The sequence below is a fragment of the Staurois parvus genome, unplaced genomic scaffold (genome assembly GCF_062004578.1).
Source record: "Staurois parvus isolate SC_StPar_1 unplaced genomic scaffold, SC_StPar_1.0 ptg001636l, whole genome shotgun sequence".
Classification (NCBI taxonomy): Eukaryota; Metazoa; Chordata; class Amphibia; order Anura; family Ranidae; genus Staurois; species Staurois parvus.
The window spans coordinates 401,200-427,987 of NW_028319432.1; the positions used below are offsets into that span (position 1 = coordinate 401,200).

General features: G+C 43.6%; 2 protein-coding genes across 2 annotated transcripts in view; both read right to left on the reverse strand.

The window, feature by feature from the left end:
* The window catches only part of LOC149434955 (uncharacterized), a 78,233-nt gene that overhangs the window by 39,822 nt on the left and 11,623 nt on the right, over window positions 1-26,788 (reverse strand). Inside the window, exon 5 of the mRNA XM_089663187.1 lies at window positions 10,598-11,432. Coding sequence (XP_089519313.1) covers window positions 10,598-11,432 — 835 coding nt within the window. The remainder of the gene's footprint in view (window positions 1-10,597; window positions 11,433-26,788) is intronic.
* On the reverse strand, window positions 11,443-25,202 carry LOC149434956 (uncharacterized). The gene is made up of 7 exons (XM_089663160.1): window positions 25,167-25,202; window positions 14,396-14,599; window positions 13,712-13,903; window positions 13,502-13,625; window positions 13,288-13,385; window positions 13,140-13,208; window positions 11,443-11,448 (listed from the first exon to the last, which is right to left on the reverse strand). Exons 1-7 carry the CDS (start codon window positions 25,200-25,202, stop codon window positions 11,443-11,445), a joined length of 729 nt encoding a protein of 242 aa, XP_089519286.1.

A 26,788-nucleotide genomic window follows, 5' to 3' on the forward strand; every position in this document is an offset into this window, starting at 1 on the left:
TCAATACATGGAGAAATCAATCTATTCTATCATAGAAGGGAATCAATAGATCAATAAATGACATCAACCAATCAATAAGATCCATTTCATGGGATAGATTTATCATTCTGTGCACTGGTTATGTTGGAGGATCAAACCGTGATCACTGGATATTGGAAACATTCCTATTGATCTGATGATTGCTGGCATGGATTCCTGATTGATTATTGCTGGGAATAAAGTCCAATAAACACGCAGATTTGATGGGATTATTGATAGAAAAATCTCTTCATATTCCATGGAATAAATATGTGTAGAATAGTTTGGATTTGATGGAATAAATCTCTATAAAAAGACTTTGTGGGGTTTGTTGATTCTTTTCTATTCCTCTCTAGGTCTGGATTTCAGGAAGAAGAAACAATTCCTCCAATTTCTAGTGGATGGTGAGGAGGGGAGAGATTTGGGTGAGTTTTGTACATACAGGAGGTAATAGAGAGAATCCGACTAGTAATTGAGGAGAGGAGATTTCACTGGAGAGTTTCACTGTACAGCAACAAAGCTTTTTTCAGATCCTCAGAGAGTTCTTTGCCATGAGGTGCCATGTTGAACTTCCAGTGACCAGTATGAGAGAGTGAGAGCAATAACACCAAATTTAACACACCTGCTCCCCATTCACACCTGAGACCTTGTAACACTAATGAGTCACATGACACTGGGAGGGAAAATGGCTAATTGGGCCCAATTTGGACCTTGTCACTTAGGGGTGGAGTCACTTTTGATGCCAGCAGTTTAGACATTAATGGCGGTGTGTTGAGTTATTTTGAGGGGACAGCAAATTTACATGTTATACAAGCTGTACACTGACTACGTCACATTGTAGCAAAGTGTCATTTCTTCAGTGTTGTCACATGAAAAGAGAGAATCAAATATTTACACATATGTGAGGGGGGACTCACTTCTGGTGGATACTCATACACTGCTCAAAAAAATGAAAGGACAACTTTGAAAACCCATCAGATCTGAATGGGGAGAAATCTCCTGCTGGATCTCTATACTGACATGGACTGGTTAATATGTTAGGAATGTAAGGACGCCCCATCATTTGATGGAAATGAAAATGATCGACCTACAGAGGACTGAATTCAAAGACACCCGGAAAATCAAAGTGAAGAAATGATGCAGCAGGCGAGTCCATTTTACTGGAATGTCATTGCAGAAACTCAGAATGGTCCTCAGTGGTTTGTATGGCCCCCACGTGCTTGTATGCATGCCTGACAACGTCGGGGCATGTTCCAAATGAGACCACGGATGGTGTCCTGGGGGATTTCCTCCCAGATCTGGACCAGGGCATCACTGAGCTCCTGGACAGTCTGAGGTGCAACCTGGGGGCATTGGATGGACCAAAACATGACATCCCAGAGGTGTTCTATTAGATTTAGGCCAGGAGATGGTATCAATTCCTTCATCCTCCAGGAACTGCCTGCATACTCTCATCACATGATGCTGGGCATTGTCGTACACCAGGAGGCGCCCAGGACCCACTGTACCAGGAGGAGCCCAGGACCCACTGTACCAGGAGGAACCCAGGACCCACTGTACCAGGAGGAACCCAGGACCCACTGTACCAGGAGGAGCCCAGGACCCACTGTACCAGGAGGAACCCAGGACCAACTGCACCAGGAGGAGCCCAGGACCCACTGTACCAGGAGGAACCCAGGACCCACTGCACCAGGAGGAGCCCAGGACCCACTGTACCAGGAGGAGCCCAGGACCCACTGTACCAGGAGGAACCCAGGACCACCTGCACCAGGAGGAGCCCAGGACCCACTGTACCAGGAGGAGCCCAGGACCCACTGTACCAGGAGGAACCCAGGACCAACTGCACCAGGAGGAATCCTGGGCCCACTGCACCAGTGTAGTGTCTGACAATGGGTCCAAGGATTTCATCCCAATACCTAATGGCAGTCAGGGTGCCATTGTCTAGCCTGTAGAGGTCTGTGCATCCCTCCATGGATATGCCTTCCCAGACCATCACTGACCCACCACCAGAACGGTCATGCTGAACCATGTTCCAGGCAGCAGAACATTCTCCACGGCTTCTCCAGACCCTTTCACGTCTGTCACATGTGCTCAGGGTGAACCTGCTCTCATCTGTGAAAAGCACAGGGTGCCAGTGGTGGACCTGCCAATTCTGGTGTTCATTCCTGCTACAGTCCTACTAAAGCCTCGTTCAAAGATACATGTGTGTATATGCACATGTGCGTGCATATATATATATATATATATATATATTGTGACAGTGTGGCAATCTGTCACCCAGGATTCTCAACAAGGCAGGTTGAGGGGCTCCAGGCTAAGTGTTTGATACGGAGGAAAGTGGCTTTTCACTTTCCTCCTTTGTTTGTAAGGTCTGTTTTGGGATCTGGAGCCTGGAGATTTCAAAGAGATCTGGGAGGGATGAAATCTCCAATCCTGGGACCAGGTTTTGGGATAGGCCAGGAGACTGATTGCACAGGTGTGTGCAGGCCTTTAGATAGAGTCAGGACCAGGGTTCTGGGCTCCACCGCTCCACCCTGGCAGATAGGGCTCCACTTGGAAGACAGGAGGTCACTGCCTGGAAGTCAGGTGGGCTTCACCTAGGAGAGGTGGAAGCCAAAAGCAGCAAGGGGCTGCTAGAGACTAGCTGTGTGCTAGTGGCCATAAGTCTTGAAGAAGTCTGCAGGAGACAGACAGGAAGATTGTATATCTGGGGGTAAGCCAGGAGGCTGAATCATTGAATTTTGTTTTGTGGATGATCGATACCCCTGTGTGGGAAACTTCTGTTTGAACTTTCTTGTAAATAAAAGTGGGCTAAAAAAGGCCTTGGAAAATAAGCGAGTAGCTGTGTGCGTTTAAAAGCTCTACCACGTTGAAGCGAGTTCCCACAATATATATATATATTCCTTTTCTTTTTTTTTTTTTTGATGCATTTTTTTTTGTTTTTTGATGTGTTGTTTTTCGATGCGTTACTTTTTTGATATATATTTAGTAATTTATTTTTCTGCTGTTTTTATATATTCTGGTCTGAATATGTATGTTTTTTTGTGATTTTTTTTTTTTTGTATTTTATTCCAAGTAGACATACATTTTTTGTTTTTTTTATGCGTTTTTTTTGCATATATTTAAATTTTGATTATTTACAAATGTGACTTCTTAGCTCATATCTTGGGATATTTAATCACTTTTTTATCTGTGTTTGTTATTCTATTTTTCATTTATAATTTTTTCATAATTGTTTTTTCAAAATTATTTGTATCCATTATTCTTTTTCTCTTTCTTTGTATTTCCTTTTATTCCACTTTACTTTCCTTTTTTCTTTTCTTCCTTTCTTGTTCTCTGAGATCACTGCTTTTGATACAATGGTTTTCTATGTCTTGTTACAATGTATTAGTAGGTGTATCCTCAGGATGCAGGAGTGCTGATTAGGACAGGTGTTCTTTATTAATTAACACCTATATAAGAGGGCACTTTTGTTGTTTTCTTTGTTGTGATTAAGCATGAGATGGTGTGAAACGCGTTAACAGGTCCTGTATTCATGTCCTGGTGTTTTGTGTGTCCTATGGATCAATAAATACACACTATATTCATCAATCCTCAGGTGTGTGGCTGACCCTTCTTCCTAAGGCCTCGTTCACACAGGAAATCCTATAGTGTAAGCCCTGCCAGGCCTCGGTTCCCCACACGGTGATGGACACGTGCTGTGCGGTCCCATTGGTGATTCAGTGGCTGCATGGAGGACATAGCTGCTGCTCCCATCCTGCCATCCATGAGGAGGGTGCACAGCCCTGAATGCAGACAGTGTGACTTCTGGGACATGCATCCACATGGATGTCAGATTTGTAGTATATTGTGTGTGTGTGTGTGTGTATATATATATATATATACGGGTGACAAAACACAGATGATAGGTAGAGATCATAACTCACATTACTGTATGCATGGGAGCAACCTGGGTGTATATTATATATCGGACATATGCTGGATGGTGTACTATCTCTATGCTTGATATGAAGTATCTTGAATGGGACTTTGAGGACTGTTGTTCATTGTAACATTTACAAATATTCAGCTGGATTTCTGTCACCTGTAACAAATATCTTTATCTGCATAAATGCATCTCTCTGGAAAAGGACTATTGGTTGCTGCAGGAATAGTACATATATAATACACCCTGGTCATGCGTCCTCCATTACTGATATAAGACAATAGATTTGTCATATGAACTGTTCCTGTGTGGACGTCATTATAATAAGACAACAAGATTGAGATCAGCAGCTGTGTCTGTGCAGTTACTGTGTACCAATTGTCATCAATGGGACTGCTTGTACAGGGATACACAGAGCACCACTGTATATCTGTGCAGGTGAACAAGGACTGGCATGGGCCTATGCTGTAATGTGCCCTGTAAAGAATTTTACATTTTTTTTTTTTGGGGGGGGGGGGTGGTTAGATATCAGAGGACTAAAGAAATCTTTAATGGAGTTCTCAATGCAACCTCACCTGCACTGTAGATGAATAAATAGGAGTCTACTTGTAACGGAACCAGACCCCGACTGCACTAGGGTATTTCTGTTAGACTCTTGCTTCCCTGTCTGAACACAGATCCACGGACACCACCGCTGACCATATAGGAAATAGCACCAGGTTTCTTAAGACAGGAAGTGAGACTGCTTTATTTTAACACAAACACAAGATATATACACAGGGCGGGGAAATACAACCAGGAACAGGAAACACATCAGCAGGCCAACCCATCAGGGAGAAGGGTTGCAGGAAACACCCCCCACCAAACCAAGACGCACAATAGAACAAAGGGATACACCATGTGGCAGTAGACAATACACACACAATAGAACAATGGCACAACCATGTGGCAGTAAACAATGAACAACCTCCACACCCCACCTATACATGTCTACACAATATCAGGACATTCCACTCTGTACCCCTAACAGGCACAGGGTGCCTTACACATAAGAGGGATTTGGGGAGATAATACAGGGTTCCCCCACCCCCAAAAGTCACTCCCGTCACACTACTGTACAGATGCTTCTATTCATTCATGAAACTAAAGCACAGAAAACACTCTTTACTAGGCTTCAGTGATGAATGAATACAGGAGTGATCGGTACTGATCAATCATTGTGTTCATTCAGGAAGGGGCTGGTAAACATGACATGCCCACCCTCCACTCTCCATCCTGAACACCACACTGATCTCCCACTCCAGCAGCAGCTACAGCCATGGGCGGGGGTAGAGGGGAAGCCGGCAAAGCAGCACTGCAGGGAAGGTGCTTCAGGGGATCAGTAAGAGGTCTAAGGACAAGGGGGGAGACTGAGCGGCAGAGGAAAATATTTAGACATTTTGATTCCCCGTAGCTCCCCTGCAGCAGCTGAAGCTGGTGGGAGGGGAGAGGAGAAGAGGCCAGCAGCAGGGAAGCTAAAGGTAGATCTGTGCTGTGGGCGAGCAATGGGTGCTGTGTGGGGGGATGGGTGCGGACGGGGGATGTTAGAGGTGCAGGGAGCCATCCTAGAGGACAGGCAGAGGGTCTGTGGAGTGGAGGGAAGCTCAGGAGACCATGAGGTTATAGCAGAAGGGGAAAGCCATGGACATACGTCGTACTGACCTGGCCAGCTGGAAGCAGTTCTATAGGTCAGTACAACACCCATCCATGGCAGCACAAGGGTTAATGATCACCTCGGGGGGGTTTTAGGGCACCAACATTTTCCATCATTTCATCAGCACACACCATTCCAAGGATGGACATGTTGGGTGTCTATTTACTCAGCACAACCACATATTTTACATTTTATCCCCCATAAAATTAGTAAAATCTTACATTTGTGTTCTCTAATATGACATTTAGTGTATTTATTTACTGAAATTTAATCTTGATAAATCATTGAGCTTAATCATGTGACATACAAAACTGGAACTACCACCATTTTATTCTCCAGGGCCTCTGATGTCACAGAATAGATGTTTGCGGGTTTATCTCATCTTCAGGACCAAAATCTGCATTTTCCCATGTGTGCAAAATCATGCAGAAACAGCTCTGGCAGTGAGAGGGTTAATGTGGGCTAGATGGGATCACTCAGCTGGGGTGACATTAGAGCTCCCCCTAGGTGCAGCCTGGTAATAACATTGCTGGGAGGTCTATTCATTTCTCTGCTCCATACTTCCCGTCTTTATAGAAACGTCTCCTGACATGGATCCATAAATGACTGCGTATCGATTATCCCGGGGAAAGTGCAGAAACATCCCTTCTGTGTGAATGGGGGAAGTGAAATATTGTTAGGATATTTGCTAAGCGGGTTGAAAGATATAAAATGGAAAATGCTGCATTGGGCCGGTTCTGGTTCTAATGGTCCAATGTCATATTTTCATTCAAGATTAATATTGTTGGTTTAGAGAACTTCCTTTCCTTCAATGTCTCATGTAGTCACAAGTGTGGGGGTATGAGCTCAGGTATTAGTAAGAAGCCATCCTGACCAAGGACACTAAGGGGTCTTTTCATAGGAAATTCACCAGAAGACTGTGACAAGCATTCACTCAGCCATGAAATATGAGGGCCATAGTTCAAGTAACACAGTGATTTCCTCTGATTGTCAGCGCCATCTATTGACCATCATACAGTATTTCTTCTGAAATGAACCCATCAGTAAAAATAGTGCAATACAACATTATGGCCACTATATGGAGCCAACGAGCAGCATGAAATTACAGGCCCAAATTATTATAAATAGTGAAGCGCTATATCAATATATTAAATAATAAATAACTAAATATGAACAACATAATGGTGCTCAGTGAAAAATATGAATTATTAATAATATACAGTGAACCAATCTCTAAATAAAGTGAACACTCAAATGTGATGGTGGTTATACTCAATATTAATAGTTGTAATCCATAAAAAAACAAAATTCATTGGTGAATAGTGATTATACTCAATAATAATAATTATAATCCATAAAATATAAATAAAACAAAATTCATTAGTGAAATATCAAAATATAAAGTCCATGCAAAACGTGATGATGCCCACGTGATCTTTAAGAAGAAGTCACGAGGGACGTGACAACGCGTTGGTACGTCATTTCCGGTGCGAGTTGACACATTTCCACTTGCAGTGGCCATCTTGGTATACCCAGTTACCATGCAGTACACCCATAGGAAGTGGTGACAGGCATTTTTGAACTGGATACACATGTGAGTGCAATGTGAATTGTTTTGTTTGGTTTTATTTAATAAAATACTGCACAATGGAAGGCTTTTTGCTTTGTATCTCATACATATTACCCTGAGCGGTGGTGGAGTGGATAAGGTGCGGCTTATAGAGGAGGAATTGTTTATTATATCCTATGGTCCCTGTCATGAGAAGTGGAATCCAGAGGACCTGACACTGTCAATTATAGCCTTTTAGCCCTGTGTGGGTCAGGGTGTTGAGGTGAGCGGGCATTGCTGCCATTTGGGGATCGGTGTTTGTTTCTCCACTAGAGTGAAGATCACGTGGGCACCATCACGTTTTGCATGGACTTTATATTTTGATATTTCACCAATGAATTTTGTTTTATTTATATTTTATGGATTATAATTAATATTATTGAGTATAATCACTATTCACCAATGAATTTTGTTTTTTTATGGATTACAACTATTAATATTGAGTATAACCACCATCACATTTGAGTGTTCACTTTATTTAGAGATTGGTTCACTGTATATTATTAATAATTCATATTTTTCACTGCGCACCATTATGTTGTTCATATTTAGTTATTTATTTTTTAATATATTGATATAGCGCTTCGCTATTTATAATAATTTGAGCACATACTTTATGGTATAAGTTAAGTGGCAGCAGCTATTAGTAGGTTTAATAAAAATTACAGGCTAAGGTCACCTTTGTTTCTAGAATCCATCTCCCCGCGGCACCAATACACCATTCATGTGCCTCACTGCACAAATATACAAGATGTCTGTGGTCTGGAGAACAAGGCCTTACCTTAGTCTTTGGTCAATGTCTTAGAAATCGTTTTCACTTCCTGGAATGTAGACAGAGGACAGAGGAACCAGTAAGACCAGGAAGTAGATTACCAGCTGATCTCATTAGGACACAGATCCTGCACTGACCTCATTGGTACACACCTTTCACCCATCAACATTTTCTTCACAGCATCCCCAGGATCTCTCCCCACGTGCATTGCCTGGCTACCCCAGATGGGCTCAGGCTGCATGCTAAATTCCCTGGGGCCACATGCAGCCCCCAGGACACCCCTGATGTAGTGCAAGGGCCAGCCTGATCAGATAGATGGAAGGTCCTCCTATTATATCGTTTTTGTAAATCTAAAGAAGATTGTACAATCAGATGGTATAGTGTACAGCCTCTTTATACACCTAAAATGACCTATTTGTCCTTTCAGTGTCATTAATTGGTAACGGCACACCCAGCACAGAAACAAGAACATATTTTACCGCATGAAAAAACAAGTGACAAATCCAGCAAAACACGTGTAGCGCTCTTTGTACAATTTTTGTGGCTACTGAGGTATGATGGCGCCACCTGTATAAAATTCAGGAGCAGAGTCTTTATATAATCTGTGTGATCAGGACAAGATCTCTAACAAGCACTAGTGCCTCCACTCAATTGGGGCTTGTGGATAACAAGTGAAATCCCAACTGAGAAATGTATCATCCACATAGACAGTAATCCACACAGCATTGTATATGAAAGTCCATGTATTGAAGAAATCACATTCAGTGACCATCCAACATAAAGTATCTTCCAAACAGGAACATTAAAGCATTAACAGTGTTTTCTGCATGTCTCAGTGAGGGGAGGCTGCAACACTGACAGTCTGAGCTCTCTCTGCAGGAAATCCACACCTCTCTCTTCCACAAGTGCTCTCTCTGATGACCTCATCCTCAGTGCACAGAGAGCATAGGAGCCATATTGGAAAAGGGCAAAACAAACACTGCATAACAGAAGCATACACTGGAAAATGGGCAAAGAAATGATCACATCACTACACACGCAGTAAAAAATATTCAACACGCACCACGCCAAAATGTCCCATGAGCTACTCTGCCATGTAGCACAGCCCATTGCAATTAATGGGCCGCCCTATGTGTGTCAAAAAACCTGCGTTCCCTCTACTCTGGGTGTGAATGGGGCCTGAAACGCACCGTGTGTGGGGCACGTCAGCAACTATGTATTGAGCATTCATGACGTGTGCATGTCACAGAACACAATACTTGGAAGACAGAAATCTCTCACTAGATAATTTGGGACTTTTATGGATTCTGTGTTTGTTTCTATTAGTTTTATGTGTATGCGTTTACATGCGTTTATAGTATTTATGACGTTTAAAGGGGAACGATGGATTATGAAGCTCTGTATGGACAAGGGAAGTTGAGGTTTATTGCACTTTATCCAGTTTTATCACTCATTGTGTTTTATGCGTTTGCCAGTTTGTATTTTTCTTGTTTTCTTTGCACATTTATAGGAAGTTCTACACATTTAGTTGGGCTGCATTTTTCCTATTATTTGTTTTCTCATCGGTTATATCATCACTTTTATCACTCTCTGTGTTTTATGCGTTTACATGCGTTTGCCATTTTTTATTTGCTTTCTTTGCACATTTATAATGGGGTACACACATTTCATTGCCCTGGACTTTGTCTGCCCCTGTACTACATAGCTGGTGGAAGATCTAAAGGAGATTGTCCAATCAGACTGTATAGGAAGGTATTATAATGAGGGAGGTGTGGTCCAGAGTGGTGAACACGCCCTGTCACACCCCTTTCTGTGATGCAACAAGGAAGTGAAGACTTCTGGGAAGTGGCCTACAGGAAGTGAATGCTGAGATATCATGGACAGGAAATGATGCAATCTGAAAATCTGTTCCAATAAACTGACAGACAAGTGATGGTCCTGTGGATGAGGGGAGAGGAAAGCCCATCGGGACGGCCGGGCCAGAGACGGCATCAGAGAACGCTTCTGTGTATTATGAGAGGGAAATTCTGTCCGGAAAGGGGAACTTCTCCTTCAAGTATGGACCAAACTGGTCACATCTGGGTGAATGCCGGTCCATTCATTCAACAATTTATAGACTCAGCCAATGACTCCATTTTTATTCTTCTTCTACCATCAATGGCCAACCCGGTCCCATACTTCATCCATGTCTTTGGGGACCTCTGATCTCCTAATGAACTGTTTCTTCCATGATGAAGATCAGCCATGGAGTATATCTGAGATGTATATCAGGGTGTGCTTCTTCCCCACATGAGAGCTGGGATGTCCAGCAACATTCATCTAGAAGACATTTCCCACACTCAAGGCACTAATACACCTCCAGGGTTGTGTGGGACCCCTGATGTACAGGAAGACAGGACTTCAGTGAGGAACATTTCCCTCACTCAGGACAGGAAAGTGGCTTCTCTCCTGTGTGGGATCTCTGATGTCTGGAAAGATGGGACTGCTGTGAAAAACATTTCTCGCACTCAGAACAGGAATATGTCTGTTCCCCTGTGTGGGATCTCTGGTGTGTATAAAGATGGGACTTCACTGAAAAACATTTCCAACACTCAGGACAAGAATATGGCTTCTCCCCTGTGTGAGATCTCTGATGCTTGTAAAGACTGGACTTCCTTGTAAAATATTTCCCGCACTCAGAACAAGAATATGGCTTTTCCCCTGTGTGAGATCTCTGATGCTTGTAAAGATTGGACTTCTGTGAAAAACATTTCCCGCACTCAGGACAGAAATGTGGCTTCTCCCCTGTGTGATATCTCTGATGTCTGTAAAGATAGGACTTCCTTGAAAAATATTTCCCGCACTCAGAACAAGAATACGGCTTCTCACCTGTGTGAGATCTCTGATGGCTGTAAAGATTGGGCTTTCTTGAAAAACATTTCCCGCACTCAGGACAGGAATACAGCTTCTCCCCTGTGTGAAATCTTTTATGCGCATTAAGCTCTGATTTACACCGGAAACCCTTCCCGCACTCATTACAGGGGAACCTCTTCTCTGTTGGAAGGCCGGTCTGGTCCCGCAGAGTCTGAGGTTCCTCTGTGTGAGATCTCTGATGGCTGTAAAGACTGAACTTATGTGAAAAACATTTCCCACACTCAGGACAGGAATATGGCTTCTCCCCCGTATGAGATCTCTGATGCCTGTAAAGACTGAACTTCTCTGAAAAACACTTTCCGCACTCAGGACAGGAATATGGCTTCTCCCCCGTGTGATATCTCTGATGTTTGTGCAGACTGGACTTCTCTGAAAAACATTTCCCGCACTCAGAACAGGAAAGTGGCTTCTCCCCAGTGTGAGATCTCTGATGTCTGACAAGATGGGACTTTTGAGAAAAACTTTTCCCGCACTCAGGACAGGAATATGGTTTTTCCCCCGTGTGAGACCTTTTATGCCTAATAACAAGGAATTTATGATGGAAAACCTTCCCGCACTCATTACAGGGAAAGCTCTTCCCTGTTGGAAGGCCGGCCCGGTCCCGCACAGTCTGAGGTTCCTCAGGATACGAGGAATCCGATGGTCCATCTACACTGGGTGGTGCCGGATGGACATTGGAGGGAGCCGGGTTTTCTCCTGGACTATACTGTGTGATGTCCTCATCTTCTACTTTCCAGTCTGGAGACAAAGTGAGACAATCCTCGGAGGTTTTCCTCATCTCCCGGCCATGGACTAAAATACAAAGACAAAGAGGATTACTAGACAGGAGCTGATTGGTTCCCCCAAACCAGGACTCCACCCACATCAGGCAGCTTGGTCTCTGAGAAGCTTACAATTCCACCCTCAAGGGAACTAGGAAATGGCTCCTCTGATCTCCTACCAGGTCATTTCTTTATTCATGGACCTTAGTCAGAGAGTGAGGAAACAACCAGAACTGTCTTTTATAGGAGGGACAGTGATGAGGGGATTATAGGACGAGGGTCCCCACCCCCTCTATCACTCATCGCCATCTTCCCAACACAAGAAGTACTGCACTTCCTTATTTAGTCCATGACTAGGAAATGGGTGTAACAAAAGAGAATCCATATTATGTGTATATATAGAAGTGGGGGAGGGGGAGAACAGAAGTCAGGACTATGCAATGTACAACATAGAGTATATAGTGCAGGGGTCAGGAGTATGTAATGTACAACATAGAGTATATAGTGCAGGGGTCAGGGGTATGTAATGTACAATATAAATTATACAGTGTAAGGGTCAGGACTCATAATATTGGTATTCAGTAATTAGTGGAAGCTTAAATGTTTACTGTAGACAAGTTGCAGAGATCCCACACCGCTGCCTCCCATCTCCTGAGACTGCACTCAGTGACTTGGGTCTGAGACACTACAGACATATCCCTCCACCCGGCACAGCCAGCAGATAACAGAGAAGGTCCCCTGGAGGAGTCAGGCACAAGGCAGGAGACCCCAGTCACATGTCCTGGGTGCCTACATTATGCAATGCTTAGAGTAAAAATCAACATTTTTGCTGCCAGCTGATCCCCAGAATCTCCATAAATCCAGTCTAGATACATAAATTGTGTCTGCAGCACAGAGAAGGAAGATTATCCGAGAGAAATCCAGGAATACAGGACGGGGAACACAGCTCAGGAAAGTGACCAGGGGATTACAGGCTGATATCACCCAGTCCCCGCCCTACTATGGACCAATCAGTGAGCAGTATGGGTGGAGGAATGGATTTAGTGTTCATGACCCACCTGTGCTGATCTCTGTAGGAGTGTCCTCCTCTATAAATGTCCCCGTTATTCCATCCTCCTCCATAGACTGCTGATCATCCCTCACATACGCCTCTTCTTCTTCTGCTTTCACCTCAAATTCTATATCGATTGGATCTCCACTCTAAATCAAGGAAATGAGAGAAAATATCATCTGTAAAATATAAGGTCACATAAAAGAACTCCACACATTGTCTCCACAAGTCCATGATCTAGATACTCTGTCCCACTGACCTTGCAATACTGAGGGATGGTGTGATCTTCCTGTGTGGAATCCCGGGAATACAGAGGACGGGGACATCTCTCTGGTGGGTTCCTGGTATTAGGTGGCTCCATCATATCCTTGTGTCCTTCGGAAAACTCCTCCATCACTCCATACTCCTCATCCTCCTCTTTATACTCTTCTTTAACATCAATATTCTCATCCCCGAGGATTCCACTCTGAAAGATATAATAAAACATTCATTGTAACAAACATGCTGTGTATAAATCACAACTACCAATAATTGTCATCATCTACCTGATGATGGTGAGGGATGGTGTGACCTTCCTGTGTGGAATCCCGGGAATCCAGAGGACGGGGACATCTCTCTGGTGGGTTCCCATGACTGGATCCATCTGTAGGAAACACACACACTGACTGAATCCATTGTTTCTATGTGTTTATCAGATGATGGGGGATCTAGGTGGATCCTCCGTACTGCTCTCTCCTTTACAATAAAGTCTCCTCTTACCCGGTGATGTGAGGGGCGGCTGATTGTCCATCATGACGTCCTTGTAGAGATCCTTGTGTCCTTCTAAATACTCCCACTCCTCCATGGAGAAATAGACAGTGACACCCTGACACCTTATAGGAACCTGACACACACAATGATACAGTCACCATCCAGACACATCCCTTGTCTGTTACTGGAGAATGTCCCAGAATTCCCGGCACCGCTCACCTCTCCTGTCAGCAGCTCCATCATCTTCTTGGTGACTTCTAGAATCTTCTGTGTCTTCTGTCTTGTAGGGATCAGGGATGGAGGTGGGGGGATGGTGATGGGATTCTGGATTCTCGAGGATCTTGTGGTCATACGATGAGATCTCCTTCTGGTGTCATTGTCGGTAGATTTCTTCATGACTCCTGTACAGTTCTGTGTGATACAAAGATAAATCTCACTCTCCCATAATCCCTCACTTCTATGGTCAGCTCTAGATTTATTCTCCAGGGATTGGTCACAATGTGCCGACTCAGCAAAGGACAGACATCTCCATCCAATGATATGATGACAATGGGGTCAGATTTACAGCTCCTTCTAGAAGTCATATAATAGAGTCACTAATGGTTTACTAGTAAGGCTCACTGACCCACCAGGAAATGTCACCCATGGATTTAGTGGTCAGTGGGCGTGGCATGCTGGTAATCATGGGTCTCCCTGATTGGACTAAAGCTGAGATTGTTCTCTTCTATAACCAATGCCGCCATCTTGTGCTATAACCAAATCTCATAGAGTCCGGACACTTTATGTATTCATAGTACTTGTGTGGATGTCGTTATTGATTACAGAACATCAGAAGACTTCAAGTGACTCTGAATACCTCCCAGTGTACAGCCGAGTCAGATTTAACCCCTTCATTACACTCACCTCTCCAGTCAGCAGGCTGAGGATCTCCAGGGTGAGCTTCAATATCGTCTCATTCCGGGGAAATTCCTTCCTTACAATCTTCACAAAACCCAAAGTCTGCTGATTGTCCATCATGACGTCCTTGTAGAGATCCTTGTGTCCTTCTAAATACTCCCACTCCTCCATGGAGAAATAGACAGTGACACCCTGACACCTTATAGGAACCTGACACACACAATGATACAGTCACCATCCAGACACATCCCTTGTCTGTTACTGGAGAATGTCCCAGAATTCCCGGCACCGCTCACCTCTCCTGTCAGCTGATGGACCATCATGGTGGTCAGTTCCAGAATCTTCTGCTCTTTCTCCCTCTCAGGTATCAGAGAATGAGATGGAGGCACCATGGTGAGGCTCCGGGTTCTGCTCCATCCTCCTGAGATTGGCTCCCCACTAGACTTCTTCTTTACAACATAATCCTACAGATCAGGAGACAAATAAAACAATATCAACCACCTGACATCATCTAAATGTGTGCAAAAATAAAATGGTCTATTGACCTGAATAGACAAGAGTGATGTCATGTGACCTCCCAGAATCCTCCTCACCTCTCCGGTCAGGTCTGTGTTTTATTAATGGTTATGAGAGTGATGTCATGTGACCTCCCAGAATCCTCCTCACCTCTCCAGTCAGGTCTGTGTTTTATTAATAGAGATAAGTGATGTCATGTGACCTCCCAGAATCCTCCTCTCCTCTCCGGTCAGGTCTGTGTTTTATTAATAGAGATAAGAGTGATGTCATGTGACCTCCCAGAATCCTCCTCACCTCTCCGGTCAGGTCTGTGTTTTATTAATAGAGATGAGAGTGATGTCATGTGACCTCCCAGAATCCTCCTCACCTCTCCGGTCAGGTCCGTGTTTTATTAATAGAGATAAGAGTGATGTCATGTGACCTCCCAGAATCCTCCTCACCTCTCCGGTCAGCAGGTAGATGATCTCCAGGGTGAGGTTTAGTATCTTCTCAGTCATGTGACTCTGGTCCTCCTCCATCCTCATTGGTGCCATCATGTGATCTATACAGGTCTCCTTGTAGACGGATAACTTTGGGAAATGAAAGTAAGAATGATTTGGATGGTATTGGTCACACAATAATAGGATGTGGATGTGAGGGGGGAATAGGAGGGTTGCTGGACATTGAAGAACTACTCCCCCCATGGGAAGACATTTTGTTTGGACTGTTTAGTGTTTACTACAATTTTGAGGTCCGGGGCCCCTTTTCTCTGTTGGGTTTGTTTGGTCTCTGAACTGATTTTGATGAGTTTTAGATCTGCAGACAAGGAATGATAAATCTGATCCTTCCTATGACTAGTTTGCTCTGAGGCAGTGCTGTGAGGTCAATGTCGGCTCATCATCCAGGGATGGTCACTTTACATCACCCGACGCCCGGGACATGTAGTTCTGGGGGCCGGGCAAGTATTGTGTTTAATCTTTATCCCTGCTGTGGGCAAGCCGCAGGGCTCTCCTTTCAGGTGCCAGCCTCTGCCACCCCATGTGTGTGAACCTCTCCTGTACCTACTATGCTTCCCCGGCTCTGCTTGCCCATCTGTGGGCCCGGGTCAGCGGGTGTCGGAGGGTAGAGGGGATGGAGGAGAGCGGACATGTTCACTCCCTTCTTGTCCTGACCCAGAAGTGACGTTATGACAGATTTCCTGACCATCGAGGCCGGCAAAGAATGTAATGCGGTGCGATGTGCTCTACATTACATCCAATGGAGTACAGGGGAGACATTGGGGGTCTTTTAGACCCTGGATGTCTCAATAAAGAGAACCTGTCATCAAAAGTCATCTCATAGAAGACTTTGTCCCCTTAAGTAAATTTTTTTTTTTAATTGTAAAGAATTAAAGTTACACCAAATACATAACTCCTCCCTTTAAAAAATGTTAAGGCCCCCCCACCCCCACATATATGCACGCCCAAATGTAAGAGCACACGCTGAAGCGCCTACACGTGATAACATTGATTGTGATACACGTTACATATCGTCGGTCACACCAGAATGAGAGGATAATTCTAGGAGCAGACCTCCTCCGTACTCTATACTGATGACCTAGAAGGGGCTATAAATGTGTCACCTATAGATAATACCGGGGACTAAAGGTTGTCACCATTTCAGCACACACAACTTAAGGTTTGACATGTTGGATATCTATTTACTCGCTGCAACCTCGGCTTTTATATTATTACACATAAATGGGTCATTTATTGCTTTTTGTGCCCTGGAATTAACTTAAGTGTATTTTTTATTGAAATTTGGCATTTCCTAGACTTTGTGATAATATTTTGTGACATAAAAAATTGGAACTGCCGCTATTTTATTCTGTAAAGTCTCTACTTTTAGAAAATTGATATTTTGGGGGTTTTGTGTCATCTTCAGGATAAAATGATTTTTTTTATGTGCAAAAAATGCAAAAACGTCTCTGGGAGTGAAAGGGAGAAAGGATAAGCAGGACACTCCCCTTTCCTGAGGAGCAGCCAATCGGTTCTCATTACACTGCAAGGTCTCTCCCCTCCCTGCTAGTCCCCGGGTGCGGTGCTGGAGACAGGCGGGGGAGGGGAGGAGGAGATAAACAGAACAATGTTACACATATTACACATTTAAGTTGCTATAAAGCCCCTTTCATTTTTTAAAGCCCCCAACATTCCTAAAAGAGCCTCAGATTTATATACATTTGTTGTAAATAGGAAATTACATCTTATTACCTCCTCTGCTGCCACTTCCACCAACGTCTCCTCTATACTTCTTCCCGCCTCGCCTCTCATCTGGAACTTCCTGTCTGTACCTGACATCACTTCCTGTCTGTACCTGACATCACTTCCTGTCTGCATTCCATAAAGACTTCCTGTCTGCACAGAAGTGAGATCCCCACCTTGTGGAGTTCAGAGGAACTGCAGCCCCGAGATCCATCCCATAATCCCCCTTCCTGTATAATATGTACCTTACAGGGATACTACGGGAGATGAAACATTACTGAATAAAGGAAGAAGAAATAAATGTAACTCTTATGTAACCAACTGTTCAACAAACATCTCTTATTACATATAGAAAAGTCTTACAAACACAGAACACAAAATACAAATGTATAGCTAATGGGAGCGATCCCGCCAAACCTGATCCTTCTGGGGGGGACAATGCAAAAATATATATCAATCCACTCATAATGACATCATCTTCTGGGAGTGTCTGCACATCCATCCATTTCACACACATTTCATTGTCTCAGCAGATCTCCTGCAGCCTATTAGCTCCCATTTCCCTCTCTCTGTCTCAGCGGATCTCCTGCAGCCTATTAGCACCAATTTCCCTCTCTATGTCTCAGCTGATCTCATGCAGCCTATTAGCTCCCATTTCCCTCTCTATGTCTCGGCGGATCTCCTGCAGCCTATTAGCTCCCATTTCCCTCTCTATGTCTCGGCGGATCTCCTGCAGCCTATTAGCACCCATTTCCCCTCTATGTCACACATTACAACAAGCAGTCACAAAGGTAAATGTAAAATAAAAGCAGAGAGGGAGAGAAGGCTGATAAAGCAGCTCATCGATGAGAGGTACATAAGAACATACAATGTCAATACAAAACAGTGACATGGCCATCAATCACAAACGATCGGAGCAGACAGATCGGTGTCATAGGTGTCCCGTGGGTCCTGAACTGCCTCCAGCACAGGGACAGTAGCAGGGTGTAAAGCAGGTAGGTACTTCAACTTTCTCATTTCTGCTCTGACCTTCATCAGTGCCGGTAACATGGGGGACATAGAAGACAGCCAATGCATGGGAATGGTTCTCCTGGCTGCCCTCAGAATGTAGGTGGAAAGTTTCCTCGCACATTTAGAGAGACCCGAAAAGGTAGACCCAACAGAAAGTAAATGGGCTCAAAAGGGACAGGAGCCAGGAAAAGTAACCACAATGGGGTAAGGACCTCCTCCAAAAGGGCGCAATGGACCGGCAATCCCAAAAAATGTGGAAAAGAGTGTCAGTTTCCGTCCCACAACACCAGCAAACAGAAGAAACATTCAGGTTACTATCATGGAGAACCTCAGGGGTCCGATACCAAAACATGGGGGTCTTAGAAGGATTTTCTGTATACATTACACACACAGAAGATTTAGAAGAGGCCTCCCAAATCCTACTCCATTGATCCAACCCAATATCACATTGAAGGAAACGGGACCATTTACACATATAAAGGGGAGAACCAATAGAAAAAGGGCGACATCTACAAGCAATGTATACGTAGCGGAAATGATGTCCCGGTGGTGTGGGCCTTGGATGCAGATATGATCTAAAGGGGTAGGTTGTTCAAGAGTCAGAGAAGAGGCTTTGGGGGCAAAAATGTGTTGTATCTGTAGATAAAATACTGATGGGGTGGAATGCGAGCAGCTTTTTGAATGTCAGGGAAGGATTTAAGGTTGTGAATTACGGGATTGACCAAATGTTGCAATTGGAATAGATTAACCTCAGCCCAAGGATGGACTCGACCAATGGCCAGACTATCTGGGAGACTTGGATTAAAAATGATGTTGGTCAAGGGGGAACACTTGGGCCCAAATTTACTATTGAGCCTGGGCGCATTTCTGTGGGCTACTTTTTAACCGCGAGCGTCTACTTTTAGACGGCAAAGACATTTACTAAAGAAAGCGTCTAAGAAGTAGACGCCAAATCGAATTTACGAATTTACGAATTTACTAACGAGACACAGTCCAGGAATCAGACCCAAAAAGCAGATGTGCTAAGAAGCACGTCTAACACCATGAAAAATCACTGCAGAGACATGTTTCCATTGACATTTGCTTTGCCAAATATCAGGACATCACTTTTAACAATATCTGACATTTCCAAAAATTTTTACAATGTGTAAATAGTACTTTTTTTAAGGCTGCTCGTCACATTCAAAAACTGGATGCTTTTCCAGCGGCTCTGGCTAATAGGAATGAGCATGTGCAGAACACATGTTAGACGTCTTCCGTGGGCGCTTTCTTTTTAGACGCTGTTCAATAGTAAATCTCTGTGTGGAGTCATCTGACAGATGGCGAAGATCACGTCTCCTGTGTGTGGAGTCCTCTGACAGATGGCGAAGATCACGTCTCCTGTGTGTGGAGTCCTCTGACAGATGGCGAAGATCACGTCTCCTGTGTGTGGAGTCCTCTGACAGATGGCGAAGATCGCGTCTCCTGTGTGTGGAGTCCTCTGACAGATGGCGAAGATCGCGTCTCCTGTGTGTGGAGTCCTCTGACAGATGGCGAAGATCACGTCTCCTGTGTGTGGAGTCCTCTGACAGATGGCAAAGATCACGTCTCCTGTGTGTGGAGTCCTCTGACAGCCGGCACTCGGTCACGTCTCCTGTGTGTGGAGTCCTCTGACAGCCGGCACTCGGTCACGTCTCCTGTGTGTGGAGTCCTCTGACAGCCGGCACTCGGTCACGTCTCCTGTGTGTGGAGTCCTCTGACAGATGGCGAAGATCACGTCTCCTGTGTGTGGAGTCCTCTGACAGATGGCGAAGATCACGTCTCCTGTGTGTGGAGTCCTCTGACAGATGGCGAAGATCACGTCTCCTGTGTGTGGAGTCCTCTGACAGATGGCGAAGATCACGTCTCCTGTGTTTAACAAACAACACTCGGCATATCTTTCTGTATTCTAATTAGATTTCCTTAGTTCTTTTGATTCTATTTTTGTTTCTTATCCTTTTTAATTATTACTGTAATGATTTTACTTTTTTCGAATGTCTATTTAATATTTATTTTGACAGTTGAATATAAAAAAAAAAGGTCTGCAGATAAAAAAAAAAAAATGTGTGGGGTCCTCCCTCCCATCCTTACCAAGCCCTTCGGGTCTGGTATGGATATTAAGGGGGAACTCAATGCCAAAATTTAAAAAAAACAGCGTGGGGTTCCCCCTTAAATCCATACCAGACCCTTACCCGAGCATGCAGACCGGCAGGTCAGGAAAGGGGGGGGATGAGCGAGCGACCCCCCTCCTGAACCATACCAGACCACATGCCCTCAAGATGGGGGGTGCTTTGGGGCAGGGGGGCTCCCCCCCAAAGCACCTTGTCCCCATGTTGATGGGGACAAGGGCCTCTTCCCCACAACCCTGGCCAGTGGTTGTGGGGGTCTGCAGGTGGGGGGCTTATCAGAATCTGGAAGCCTCCTTTAACAAGTGGGCCCCCAGATCCTGGCCCCCCCTACATGAATGAGTCTGCGGTACATGGTCCCTCGACTCATTCACAAAAAAACAAAGTGCTGTGTAAAAAAAAACACAGTACAGGGTCTTTGACAAGTCCTTTATTAAAACAATGTCCCCCGAAGTAGATCCAACGTCAATCACGGCGGCGACCCGAAAAAAGAAAAAAAAAAGGTTCTGCTCCCGTCGGAGGCTTCCAGGCTTCTGAAAAAAGGTCTCGCTGACAGTTCTTAAATAGGTTTTTTTTTTTCTTTTTTCGGGTAGCCGCCGCCGTGATTGACGTTGGATCTACTTCGGGGGACATTGTTTTAATAAAGGACTTGTCAAAGACCCTGTACTGTGTTTTTTTTTACACAGCACTTTGTTTTTTTGTGAATGAATCGCAGGACCATGTACCGCAGACTCATTCACGTAGGGGGGGGGCTGGGATCTGGGGGCCCCCTTGTTAAAGGGGGCTTCCAGATTCTAATAAGCCCCCCGCCCGCAGACCCCCACAACCACAGGCCAGGGTTGTGGGGAGGAGGCCCTTGTCCCCATCAACATGGGGACAAGGTGCTTTGGGGGGAGCCCCCTGCCCCAAAGCACCCTCCCATGTTGAGGGCATGTGGCCTGGTATGGTTCAGGAGGGGGGGCGCTCGCTCGTCCCCCCTTTCCTGACCTTCCGGGCTGCATGCTCGGATAAGGGTCTGGTATGGATTTTGGGGGGAGCCCTATGCTGTTTTTTCTTTAATTTTGGCGTGGAGTTCCCCCTTAATATCCGTACCAGATCCGAAGGGCTTGGTATGGATGGGAGGGGGGACCCCATGCCGGGTTTTTTTATTATTATGGTGCTGGTTTTTAAATGTTATTCTGGTTTTTTTTGGTCTTCACTATAGCTCAGAAATTCACCTGTCACTTCCCCCGGCTAAAAGAGAAAGTTTTGAGATTATTTCCTTAAAGGTAACAAGGTTGACTTTTAGTTAATTAAAATTCAGACATTTTTCTTTAACTTCGGGGAAAGTGACAGCTAAGCGTGTGAACTATAGTGAAGGACAAAAAAAGGCATTAGCCATTAGCATTGAAAATCAGCGCCGACATACACTTCGTATTGTGAAGCAAATGATTCAAACATTTATAAAACAACCAATTAATTTTAATGGTTTGGTAAACCGAGGTACGCCTGTATTAGTATTGCAGTCCTTTGTATTGGGATACATAGAACCAACATACATGTGAATTGGCAACATAGCACAACATTTGTGTCACATGGGAGATATCTGGTAGTTATACTGACATTGCCCAGGGACTTAGGATTGATTCACAGCACAGAAATACAGGCTGGGTTAGCAATGTAGCTCTGTGGATTAGTGGTTAGCACTACTACCTCACAACTCTAGGGTTGTCGGTTTGAATCCCAACCACGGCAAGGAAGTAGCATGATCTCTGTGTGTGGCTGTCTTCACATACATGTTCTGGCAGCATCTTTGCTTTCTGTCTAAATGATCCCTAGAATGTGAATTAGAATGAGGCCTTGTCTGTTCAAACACCTTCAAAGCTGCACCTAATGTGAATGTCATACAATGGGAGGAGATACTACTGGACTACTAATAGATTTGATAATGCTGGTTTACACTCCACCCCCTTTTGTGAAGGATTTGGCAAGCAAAGAGCTGAGAGAGAGATGAGTAAGAGATACATACCAGAGAGTGATAAAGAGAGCGAGAGATACATACTGAAGAGTGATAAAGAGAGACATGCAGAAGAGTGAGTGAGAGAGAGGAGTGAGACAAAGAGCGAGCGAGAGATACATACTGAAGAGTGATAAAGAGAAACACGCAGAAGAGTGAGTGAGAGAGAAGAGTGAGCCAGTGAGACAAAGAAAAGCGAGCGAGAGATACATACTGAAGAGTGATAAAGAGAGACATACAGAAGAGTGAGCGAGAGAGAAGAGCGAGCCAGTGAGACAAAGAAAAGCGAGCGAGAGATACATACTGAAGAGTGATAAAGAGAGACATACAGAAGAGTGAGAGAGAGAGAAAAGGCTTGGGTGGGGAATCCACACATCCAAATTGTTATAAATACTGGTGTGGAATTTCCCCCAAATGCATAGCAGACCCTTATCCCAGCAGGCAGGTACCGCACGCCTTCAAAGATTTATTTCCTTTTTTGATTTTCCTGCTTCGCTCACACTATATGCAATTGAAAATTGCGCTTTAAGTTGCCAATTTCACCGTTTTCTAGAAAATTTCAAACTAGTTGTGATTTCAATTGTGTGTAGCATTGTGATTTCTATGGTAGTGTAGATGTGAAATTGTTATTAAATGGCCAAAAAGTTCAACACGAACTACCTTTGAACTCTCGCTGCAACAAATGGCGTACGTTACTCCCCTCACATTCACATTCATTATATCCAATATCAGGTACCATGTCAATTCACGAATCACACCTGAAATTGCACACCCTGGATGTGACTTGTCATGTGATTGGCATGGCCAGCAGCTTGCCCTTTGCATGGCAAATTGCACCCAATGTTACTGGGGGCCAACACCACTGTCACATCTAATCCGATGCGGCAATTGCCCAACTTACAGTGAAGTTGCACGAGTTCACAATCCAATTGGATGTGAATGGAGCCTACAGTGGCCAATAGGGTGCAACTTGGTCTACGATTTGCAAGTCGCATGTCATGCCAATTTCATGCCAAATCGCAAACAATGTTACTGGGGGCCACCCGGTCACATTAAAGCAGATTTCTAAGTGGTGTTATTGACACCACAGTCACATCATGTGACTTACATTGATGTCACATGATTTCCAAGTCGGGGTACATGGTGATTTAAAGTGCAATTTGCAAGAAATCTGACACAGATCTTGATCCCTTGAAAGTATGTGTACATGTAACTAAACTCTTCTTTAAACATAGATGAATCTATCCCAATATACAATAAAATAATACATAAATAAAATTTGCAATAAAATAAATTGTAAAATAAAATAAAAATCCCAAAAAATTATATATCCAACTAAATGTTCCAAAAAATAATTGTCCAAAATGTCTCTGTAAAGATGTCTTTCCAAATTGCAAAGCAAACTCGTATCATCTGTAATCATCCAGTATGGAAATTCCACAATTCTTTGTGAACTTCAAAAAAATAAACTTCTGATAGTGTATTACCTTTATACTGAACATACATGTAAAATAGTGAAAACTTTTGTGTATTTGGTAGATTTTATATTAACTGTTAGTGTTTTTTTAGGGGTTGATTTTATTTATTTTATTTATATATTATATTTTATTTAATTTATCTTATTATATATCATATTTATCATAATTTTTATTATATAGTTTGGGGGATATGGATTAGGTTTAGTTTGTGTGTGAGTAGATGTAGAATGTATTGATCTGGGAATGCATAGATTGACCAGTAGAGGGAGTCATCACCATAGGGGGTATAAGATTGTCATTGTATTGAATATCGATCTGTTATATATTTATATATTATATAAGAAGGGTGTATATACATTGCTGCTATTTAGTTGGATTCACAGTATATGTTGATCCTTTTTAGCATTTTAATTACATGGGGATTTAGATCAGGTATGGGGGCGTGTACCTGTTAGGGGGAGTGGGGGGGTCATTAAGATGGAGTTTATGTTACAGTATAGGAACACAGTTATATGGTTCTAGTATAGATGCTGTGTGATTGCAGTGTTCGTATAGGGATTGCAGTGTTCATACAGGGATTGCAGTGTTTGTATAGGGATTGCAGTGTTCATACAGGGATTGCAGTGTTTGTATAGGGATTGCAGTGTTTGTATAGGGATTGCAGTGCTCGTATAGGGATTGCAGTGCTCGTATAGGGATTGCAGTGTTCGTATAGGGATTGAAGTGTTCGTATAGGGATTGCAGTGTTCGTATAGGGATTGAAGTGTTCGTATAGGGATTGCAGTGCTCGTATAGGGATTGCAGTGTTCGTATAGGGATTGCAGTGTTCGTATAGGGATCGCAGTGCTCGTATAGGGATCGCAGTGCTCGTATAGGGATCGCAGTGTTCGTATAGGGATCGCAGTGCTCGTACAGGGATTGCAGTGTTCGTACAGGGATTGCAGTGTTCGTATAGGGATTGCAGTGCTCGTACAGGGATTGCAGTGCTCGTATAGGGATTGCAGTGTTTGTATAGGGATTGCAGTGCTCGTATAGGGATCACAGTGCTCGTATAGGGAATGGGAATAAAGATATACCTGCCACAGTTTTTCCATATAGTAAGATGGCTGATTCGATTTCTTGCCCTTGATGTGGGACAGAATATAAGGAACCACCTCTCAGACATCTTGATCTCTTGTGAAAAAGTCCAGGAAGTGACGAAACATGTCAGGACACGTGACGTCTGAAGAACTCACGCAAAACCGGAAGTGTGGGCGTGGCCATTTTGGAAGTGGGAACATGCGGTTCTCTATACATAGGACTACACCTGAGCTGTTCTGAATGCTGGAAGCTGATATTCTTCAATTGTAATGTAAGATATTCAATAAATATTGACTTCTGTTACTATATAGCGCTGATTGTCTCCTATCTCACCTGATGAGGAATATGGAAGAGTGCCAACAGGAACATTAGGAAGCCTGGAGAGTGCGACTATCCCCTGAAAGCCTGGGATTTATTTCCAGAGGGGAATGATCCATTGTTGCACCAGTTGGAGGAGAGCACTTTATTGTTCACTATTACTGAGTTTGTAGTGCTCACTATTAGAGATTTGGGTTATTCTCCATTCTCACTATTTGGAGGTGATCACGTTTCATCGTTTGGACTTGGAATGGTCACTCTTCTGATTCTTGTCACGAGTGTATTTACATATTCAGAGATTGATATATTGGTAGAGGAATTGTTTTTCCCGTGTGAGCTCACGGTATGCAGTTGGCATGATACACGGTTCTTTCACTATTTTACATGTATGTTCAGTATAAAGGTAATGCACTATCAGAAGTTTATTTTTTTGAGGTTCATGAAGAATTTTTGGAATTTCCATACTGGATGATTAAAGATGATACGAGTTTGATTTGGAAAGACATCTTTACAGAGACATTTTGGACATTTATTTTTTGGGAAATTTAGTTTGATATATCATTTTTTGGGATTTTTATTTTACAATTTACTTTTTTATTTTATTGTATATTGGGATAGATTCATCTATGTTTAAAGAAGAGTTTAGTTACATGTTCATTTATGTACCGTATTGCATGACCGCGCAATTGTCAGTAAAACTAGTGCAGTGCTGTATAGTAAAACAATGGTGTAAAATTCCATTATCTCTCCCATAGTTTGTAGACGCTATAACTATCACACAAAGCAATCAATATACACTTATTGGGATTTTTTTTACCAAAAACATGGAGCAGAATACATTTTGGCCTAAATTTATAACTAACTTTGAGTTTACTATATATTTTTTTATAGCCAAAAGTAAAAAATATTGTTTTTTTTTCAAAATTTTTGGTCTTTTTTTGTTTATAGCGCAAAAAATAAAAAGCGTACAGGTGATCAAATACCTCCGACAGAAAGCTCTATTTGTGTGAAAAAGAGGACATAAATTTTGTTTGGGTGCAGTATTGCATGACCGCGCAATTATCAGTTGAACTAGTGCAGCACCGAAAGCAAAAAGAGGCGCGGTCATTAAGGGGGGTAAATCCTCAGGAGGGGGAGGGGTTAAACTCTCCAGTATCTTCCCAACTATAGAAGTTACACTAACAGCTCTATAATTACTTGGGAAAGATTTTGTCCCCTTTATAAATATTGGCCCCACATTGGCCTTACACCAATCCAGTGGTACTATGCCAGTCATTAAAGAGTCCCTAACAATGAGAAACAATGGCTGTGAGATGACAGAGCTGAATCCTTTAAGGCCCCGTGGGTGTCTGCCATCCGGTCCAGGGGCTTTATTCACCTTTATTCTGTATAAATATTTCTGGATCATATCAATTGTGAGCCAATGTGGATCATCTGGGGGGTGTCAGTACCACCCCCCATTATGGACAAGAGCCCCCCCATGCTCCTTTGTATACACAGAGCTGAAGAAGGGATTTCATACATTGTCCTTCTCTTTGTCCCCCCCCCCTCTAGATGGTTCTGTAAAGGGCCTACATGCTGGGACCGGACCTTTCTACTATTCATATATTGGAGGAATGTTTTGGGGTCGTCCTGAT